The 9,080-nt window shown below is 45.9% G+C and overlaps 1 protein-coding gene across 1 annotated transcript; it reads left to right on the top strand.

Annotated features, from left to right (window-relative positions):
- The first annotated feature begins 389 nt into the window (after window positions 1-389).
- On the top strand, window positions 390-8,613 carry LOC144125545 (cuticle protein 10.9-like). The gene is made up of 3 exons (XM_077659032.1): window positions 390-545; window positions 1,963-2,034; window positions 6,732-8,613. The coding sequence occupies exons 1-3, from the start codon at window positions 534-536 to the stop codon at window positions 6,984-6,986; spliced, it is 339 nt and encodes a 112-aa protein (XP_077515158.1). The 5' UTR covers window positions 390-533; the 3' UTR covers window positions 6,987-8,613.
- The last annotated feature ends 467 nt before the right edge of the window (window positions 8,614-9,080 follow it).

The raw sequence follows: 9,080 nt of genomic DNA, 5'->3' as shown, positions 1-9,080 counted from the left end.
ACGCACCAGAAACGCCAGTGATGCGAGGAGAAAGAAGGGGACAGCGGAGGGAGAGGTGGTAAGCACGGCTCCAAAGCGCGTTCGGGGGCGAGAAAGGCGTCGAAAGCCAACAGCATCCGAAGCTCTCGCACCTCGCCATCGGTCGAGTAGCCCTCGCGGGGGGGATTTCGATTTCATGAAGGCAGGAGCGACCTTTCCGAGGCGCTATCTTTCTAGGATGCCAACCCGCATATGCCTCCAGAATAACTTACCGCGTACCGGTAGCTGTTCTCTGCGCGGGGCACAGGAGGAGCATAAGGGCGAGGAAGGAAGAGGATCCCTCGCGTTTTTCGGTTCGCCTTTGCTCGCTGGCTGGGTGGATCCAGATTACCCCATTGATATCGGGGGAGGGCCATAATCAATTGGGACCTGGATCGACGCGGGATATATAAGCGACTTCGGGCAGGGACGGTGTCACTCCAGTGCCCACACGGTCCGACAGCCCAACGGTAGCTTTGCAGCAGCGCTAAGGCTAGCTCAAGAACCAGCTAAAGATGCTCGCTAAGGTGAGTTCCGCGCCCAGCGGCCAGCCCGCATCGGATATACGACAGCGGTCCCCCGGATTACTGACACCGTCTCCGAAGCCTCGTCAGCATCGTCGCTTCCGGCGCCAAAAGCGGCTGTGCGAATTTTATTCTCGGTGTAACGGACCGAATACGTCGTTCGCAGAGAGCAAAGCGATGCACCGATGAACCGTTCGCCGTTCGCCTCGTACAAGGACGCCGTTAGAACCGACCGGAACGTTGCTGCCACCACCGTCCTGGTCACTGTGATGTGACCGTCAACGGAAATGGCCGAAGAAGCGTTTGTGCGCACACTTCGGGACGTTTTCGACTACTGAATGATCGGTGACTCAGAAGGAGTAATGTTCAAATTAACTGAAATGTTCATTCCTTAGCTATGTCCAACTTGTGTTAAAGAATGAGAAGCCCCGCAGTTTTTTTTATGGTTACTGAGTGGTGAAGCTTTCTTCGACTGATTCACTTTTCAGCGTCTGTAAAAGAGACAATGTTCTCTTTCGAGAAGAACACTTTGCGCTCTTCTGAAGGTGACCTTTCCTGGCCAAGATAAGGTTTCATTAGTTCTTGGGCACAGCACAAGAACGACGCTACATCCGAAGTGTGCACTGTGTGCATGTGAATCTTTTGATATACCATTGCGCGCACTGTACTGCGATATCAAGCAGCCCGTTTAATGTGAAAGCGGAACGCGTTGGTGCGTCAGCCATTTCTGACACCCTAGCAATTTGCTCACTTTCTTAAGACTGGCAGCAAGGGCTGTGATTACTGCAGAGGTGCGATTTATGCACAGATATGACTCGGCCGTTGTGATGGATTTGTTATTACTGTTATCTTTTCACAGCCAGTGTAGAGTACACAGTCTCAGCGATGTTTCATGCAAGTAATATTTTAGCACGTGTTATTACCTCAGAAATGAAGACAAGAATTAAGGACGCCTTATTTGTAAGGTTTTGATCTATTAAGTCACCGTTAAGGGCATAAAATAATTCTCATAAATTGAACTTCACATCATTCCTTATCCTTACAGAAATCAAGCCACTAGCCCAACTTTACATCTCCAAAAAAAATGTTATTTTAGCTCTCTTACTGTTTACAAAGTTACCAGCTGTGCAGGCGTGTACCTTTCTTCGCCCAGCGTACTCGCACCAGTGTTCTTTTGAGCGCCTAACAAGCCTTGTAAAGTCTTCTGCAGTCCGCACAAGCAGTGCTAATTTCATCATGGCGTTCTGCGTTGTGTGACGCCGACATGTTCATGAAACGCAAAGTGTCGAACAGTATCTATCCACTTGATAAAAGAAGAGCGGGGAAATTTGGCTACTGTTGCTGCTGCTGTTGTCCTCATAAAATGACACATACCCACAAGGGCTCACTTTACTTCTGTTCCTTCTTTTTTTTCTCGCAGATCGTCTTCCTGGCGGTGATCGCCTGCGCCATGTCCCAGGTGCTTGTCTACCCAGGCGGCGGCTACGTTGACGTAAGCAGTTAGTTACTCTCGCGGCTTGCCCCACGTGTCTCTGCGGGCCGAACAATAGAGCCACTGTTCCCGGCGGTGCTGCTTACAGTATTTTAACGAGGAGGAGTCGGTGGTCGTTACAACGTAGAGAGAAAGAGAAAAGGGAAAGGAAAAAGCATTCGGCTAACGCAGTGACATATGTGGCCACTGGGGGCAGTATTGCAGGTGGCCCGAAATTCGCCTTCACCTCTTGCGAATGCACAGGGCGACCCCGACAGTACCAGACACGTCTGCGGTGCTCGTGGCTATAAAACGCGTAACGACCTTTCGCAGTCGCGGAAGGAGCCGTCACCGCACACTAGAACAATGGAAGGCGAGCGCTGGGAAGCGTGAGACACAAACGAACTTTGCGCGCCGCAACAAATGCCTTTAAACAAAATTTTATCTCACGTTCGGAAATGAATACTCCTCTTTGCTTGCGCGAAATACTTATTCGATACAAAATACTCAAAAACGTTTGAAGGATTTCAGCCTAGTAAAGTTATAACAAAAAAATCTTGCATATGATACATGCAGGAAAGGGGATGAAATGAGTGTTCTGCGATACGTTTTTCTACGCACCACACTTCAGCTGCAACACAAGCTTGCTGAGGTCCGCCGCGGTGGCTCAGTAGTTATGGTGCTCTGCTGCTGATCCGAAAGACGCAGGTTCAATTCCGGCCGCGGCGGTACAGTTTCTATGGAGGCGAAATTCTAGAGGCCCGTGTACTGCGCGATGTCAGTGCGTGTTAAAGAACCCCGGGTGGTGTAAATTTCCGGAGCCCTTCACTACGGCGTTCCTCAGAACCAGAGTCGCTTTGGGACGTTAAAAGCACGTAAACCAAACCACAAGCGTGCTAAATAAGCGTGCCTCAAAAAGTGGGCTTTGTAACATGAGAGCAATGACCTCATTTAGTTGAACACTAGCAACGAAACTGTTTGAAAAATCAACGGCAACGACAGGGAAATGACCGGACCTTTACGGGCATACGCCTGATGAGACCGCGAAATTATAGAGTTGTTTGTAAGAAATATTGAAACTGAGAACCGTTTTCTATCAATTTAGAGAAATACACGAAAGATAATGCTTTTTGATGTTTCAAAAGCATGTAACGATGTATCCCAGTTTATATGAACACCAGGCGTCAAATATATTGACCACATCGTCAAACAGCAGTATTCTGCTGAGCCTGGCACGCATAACAACTATGTTTAAGTGTTTTTTTTTTGTCATGCTGTTTTGTCATGGAAAACTATTCGCAAAACGTGCAAAAAAAAATGAAAACCGTCGAGCGAGGCTGTGCCTAGCCGACTTGAAAGAGCTCTCCCGCATTCTTGTTACGCCGTCCTAAATACCTCGTCAACAGAAGGTCAGGACTGCACGCCCGTGCGGTTGTCTTCCTTGCTTCAAAGCGTGGAAAGATTCTGCACGAAAGGAGGAAAGTAGCACGTTGTTACGACACCGCCAGAACGATGCGTGACAAGATGACAGCAATTTGTTAATTTGGGTGTAAGCACGCCGTAGACAGAGATGTCCAAGGACGTACACCCGTTGTAGCTCAGCCTAGTATGCCTGCCCTGTAGCGAGCGCATTAAACGCCACACCTTCTATTAAGAAATGAAAAACTTGCAGAGTTGTCGCCAAGTTTGATGCTAAAATATCTTTTTTTTTAACTGACACTATGAGAAACCTCTTGCACTGTCCTTTAGAGTTTGAAATAGAGAATTCGCTCCGGTAGTGTCATAGTAAAGCTTGTAAAAAAGATAACGAACTGTGAACGATGAAAAACCAAGCCTTTATATTTGTAAGGAGTGCGCTTAAGTGCTTCCTTTTTTGTCAATCCGCTGCGGTAGCTCAGTGGTTATAGCGCTGGGCTCCTGATCCGAATGACGGTGGAATTTTTATGGAGGCAAAATGCTAGTGGCTCGTGTACTATGCGATGTTGGTGCAGGCTAAAGAACTCCAGGTGTTAGAAATTATTCGGAGGCCTCCACTACGGCATTCCTCATAGCCTGAACTATTTTGCAATGTTAACCCCCACAAAATCTAAAGGCCTCATTCTTTGCCCATCCTCACTTCCGGTATGGTACTTTTGCTCCTTGCCAGTACCATTTCAATGTTGTTCTTTCGGTTTAAAAACTATAGTACCCTCTGCCCCAAAACATCGCTCAGCCTAACAAAACCTTTATAAAATGTTATATAGGCTGTGTGTAGACTTCTAATAGACTCTATTGCCTTCCTATAGATATATCCTTTGTCTATTCATAGTATATAGACTGTCTATAGAAAAAAGTATACTAAGAGTGCATGCACCTAAATATTTAGGTTATCTATGGACTGTCTAAAGGATTTTTATTGCGTATAGACTGGTCTATAGAATTTGTCTACAGAATGTTTATAAACTTTATAGACAAAAATCTACGAACAGTCTATAGACTGTGTAAAGAAATTTTTTGCAAGGGAAAGCTAACGTCAGAAGCCATTCGACAGCCTATGTTTACGACAAGACTATTCCTTCCTAAACGCTCTCTGGTAACGTAAAGTAAATAGAGCACACAAAGAGGAAGGCAGGCTTCCGCACGCGCGAGAAGCTAACGCAGCAAAAATACCACTTTCGCTTGTTACTTTAATTTTTTTTTTTAGCAACAGAAAGCACGAATACCTCCGCCATCTCTTCCTATTGCACTGCGAATCTGTGCGAAAAGCAACAACAAATCCTTCTTTCATCTATTACGTGAGCGCTGGGAACGCAGCACATTGCCCGTTTTTATGTTTTCAACACTTCATGAGGCGGAAAACCGAGGCACGGTTGCCCACAGTTCCATTTAGCCATCCGTGAATAGATTCTCTTGAGTTCGTCTCGTTTTCACTGCTTACGCAGTCGTGATGTTCTTTCTCTTGGTACTGCTCTTCTTATTGCGTGTGGGATCTTTCTCGCGTCTGTGACTGTGCCGAGCTCTGTCCAGGCCGCTTTTCCGGCACGCGACCTAACGAGGTAACACCGTCGACGGCTCTAACTTCAAGCTACAGCGCGTCACAGAATGAGAAGGAGGAAATTGCGATAACCGAACGCGGATGCCCAGCGTCACGTCAACCTGCTGTTATCGTGTTTGTTCAGTCGTTCGCAACGATACGGCACCTCATTCCGAATGTGAGACACGTATACAAGCTACCTGGAGTGTTTGTTTATAAATGCTCTCAGTTTTTTCAAATTGTGTTTCTTCAGAGGATCCGAGAGATCGCTTCCAGCAAAAACTTAATTTTCTGGAAAATACTGAAACGGAACAAACTTCGCAGGCACTGAGAGGCAGATGTTTTTACAGTAAAATAATTCGTAGAGCAAGATATGTTCAGATCATACAGAAGAGTAGGCGACCGGGCTTTCAAGTCTCAGACACCCAAAGTTATTTTGTCAGCAGACTCATCAACTACCTGTATTCAATCCCTTTGCACCCAGATACAAGGCAAAATAGTGAGCCTCTTTTTTCCCTTGAACGCAACTCGATTGTCGATTGCAGTGCAAGGATGCAAATATTACATATACTTGTGACAGTAATTATAACCACTGTTAAGCGCCGCAAGCTGCTGCATTCTCATATTGCAAAGGAAAAAAAAAACACTGGCTAAGTTCATTCTAGCGGTTTATACCTACGAGTATGCAGGTTTTCTTTACAGTGTTAAAAGAGCTTTGAGCCTAGAAATTCACTTCACGCTTCCTCCCAAGAGTAGGAATAAACTGCGAAAACGCTGACAAAGGAAACACACATGGGAAATCAGGTGCTCCTGTGTAGAGTTCGCTGCAGTGCACTGGGAACGGCAGAGAGATGACTAAAAAAGTGTTCAGGTCAGAAAAAAGGAAGGTAGAGCACAAAATGCGCAGAAAGCATGAAAGAGAGGCATGTTGCACGCTACGAGCAGGTATTAAGCGAGTTCACGCTTGACCTGCGACTGCAGCAATTTTACAGCATCTCACAAAGAAGTTAAAACACTTCGGGTGTCCTGCAGCACATTGCCCTCTGTCTCGTTAAAACACTCGGTCCCTGGCACGCACCTTCGGCTTCACGTGGAACAAAGGCTTGTAAAATTGTCTTCAGTACACGAGGATCACACACCGTCTGCAAAAATTTAAACAGATCTGCGATCACAACATCTGTAAAAATGTTGCGTATATAGTTGCTCAAGTGCTTAATAATAACAATTGGTTTTGGGGGAAAGGAAATGGCGCAGTATCTGTCTCATATATCGTTGGACACCTGAACCGCGCCGTAAGAGAAGGGATAAGGGAGGGAGTGAAAGAAGAAAGGAAGAGAGAGGTGCCGTAGTGGAGGGCTCCGGGATAATTTCGACCACCTGGGGATCTTTAACGTGCACTGACATCGCACAACACACGGGTGCCTTAGCGTTTTTCCTCCATAAAAACGCAGCCGCTGCGGTCGGGTTCGAACCCGGGAACTCCGGATCAGTAGTCGAGCGCCCTAACCACTCAGCCACCGCGGCGGGTAGCTCAAATACTTCGCTTCAGCTTTTTCACCCTCATTAGGAGCAACCTGCCAGGTAGGCTACCAGGCAAACACCAAGAGTAATCATTAAAGCGTCTCTCCCCGTTCTCCTCCATCCAATGAACGACGCATATTTCAACGCGCTTTCTGTCTTGTGAATTCCCCTTCTCTCTCCGCAGCCCCCGCAGCCGTACCACTTCAGCTACGACAGCGTGAACCCCCTGGAGGGCGGACACCACTACCACGAGGAGACCAGCGACGCCACCAACTCGCGCACGGGCTCCTACGGCTACACCGACGCCAGCGGCATCACCCGCCGCGTCGACTACGTGGCCGACGCCGGAGGCTTCCGCGCCACCGTCACCACCAACGAGCCCGGAACCGCCGCCAGTGCTCCGGCTGACGTGCACTACAACTCTCCCTATTCCCACTAAAAAAAAAAAAAAAAAAAAGCTGACACGCCTCAGCTAGCAGCCCGTACGACAGGGCCGGTTGTCATTCCGAGCGCCCACGGCCTCCCGCGCCCCCTTTGACAGTGTGAACAAAAAAGAAATTACGGAACGATTATTAGCACAGATCTCAGAAGGAAAGGTTAGCTTTCACGGGGTTGACAGGGTATGCTGAGTGAAAACCGCTATAGTGTCTGTTTTTCCGATACGGGTGTATAGATAAAATTATCACTTAAAACGTTTTTTTTTTTTGCTTAGACAAACATCAGCCTATTACAAAAAAAAAAGTCCACGTTTTATGAATCAAAATAGCATTATTCGAATGAACAAAATGTTGAAAAATTATCTACTTTAGGGCATTGTGGCAATATATTGCCTTGGCACATGAAATGCACGCGATGTCAAATCGCTTCCAAGGTTCTCCTTGCATTCAGGCTTAGAAAACTTGAATCTGAGTGTTGCGAAAGATACTAATTATACAGAAGACATTTGCAGACACTGATATTACACGCCATAAAAATTCTTAACTACTCTGAATTAAGCAAATATATTAGAGATATGATATTAAATTCTCGCGTGTTTTAATTACACGGCAGATATGACTGCTTGCAGACTTTATACTTTGTTCTCTCAGCATTGCGCCTCACGATTACCTGCACTCGCCCACGTGTTTCTTGAAAGAATTGCGAATGTATGCGCGCCAGACGCCGCGAGTGACGGGAAGGCAACCGGCGCAGATGAATCTAAATAGCAGAAATATAAACAAAAAACAACAACATGAAAAACAACCTCGCGGTTTTTAGTCCTCGTATTTCTTGTGCGCAGTATTGTTGTTTCGTCTGAGCATTTGTAATTAAGTGATGCGTTTGTCTATTTATTTGTCACCTTTCTGTTCACATCTCTATACTTCGTGTTCGTTTCGTTCGTGCTTGAGTGTTTGTTGTTAGCATTTGTGCCGACTGTCGACTGTGCATTCACAGGGATAGGAACATTGTCGCATAACACTGCCAGAGCTTTCAAGGCAACCCTACAATTACGTTCTACTACTCCATCGTTAAAAGCCTACACTGTCGTTGTTTAATACAGTATGCATTGTTAAACATTTGGGCTTTGTTATAACCCGTTGTCTTATGCCGGTTCTTTTCGTCACTAGTAACCCTTTCTTCACACACTGCAGCTGTTAGCTTTCTGGTGCAGTATTTGCAGAGATCGTTTGCGACCTATTTCCGGTGTCCGCCTTTGTTTTGCATGTGCTCCTGGGTTTCCTCTCCACAAACCATAAGTGTTCTCTAGGATAAGCTGTATTCATAAACCACCTAAATTTAATCGCTACGTTTGCATGTTGTTCTTTTAACGAACCGCAGATTTTAAGAAAAGGTTTCATCGCATTAAATTCTTCTTATATTAAGGCAGACTGAAACATAAACATGCGTTAAAGAATTTCAATATTCGGACCAGCGCTTACTAAATGCTACAGTGAACCAAGCTGACAACGCAACTCTTTCAGGGAATAGTATGTAGTGTATCACATCGCTTTCTTTTTGTTGTGCATCGTGCAAGTGTCTTTTGTTGTGTACAGAAAAAAAACAATAAAAAGAAACCGCTGAATCAATTTTGTGTCTTCATTAAGAGTTAACTCACTATAAATATACCAGAACCCAAATACGCTCACAAGCCTTAAGAAAAACTCTTCATAAGGTTCTGCGCACTTCTAAGAAGGGTGTAAGTACACTGAAAGAACGGAAGGATGGTGGTTCGAATCCCATCGTGCACAAAGATTTTTTTCTTATCGAGTTGAAGAGTGCGTAACGGACGGACGGACAGACGGATGCGAGCATGAGCCATTAAAGGCTTTCGCCTTAATACTTCTACCGAGCGCAGTGACTGAGATTGGTAGTGAGACAGTACAATATTCGTTCAGAACATAGATGCTATAAACTTCGCTAAGTGAGACACTGCTTCCAATCGCCATTCCACGTCTTCGTAAACCAATCACACGAAAACGACTAGGGCAGAGCCAGCACATAAGTTTTTATTGCTCTCATTGCCCATGTTATGGCTACCATTGAGTGTACCATT

Source organism: Amblyomma americanum, chromosome 3 (genome assembly GCF_052857255.1).
Source record: "Amblyomma americanum isolate KBUSLIRL-KWMA chromosome 3, ASM5285725v1, whole genome shotgun sequence".
In the NCBI taxonomy this organism is placed as follows: domain Eukaryota; kingdom Metazoa; phylum Arthropoda; class Arachnida; order Ixodida; family Ixodidae; genus Amblyomma; species Amblyomma americanum.
The sequence above is the reverse complement of the archived record's forward strand: the minus strand, read 5'-3'. Positions and strand labels throughout refer to the sequence as shown.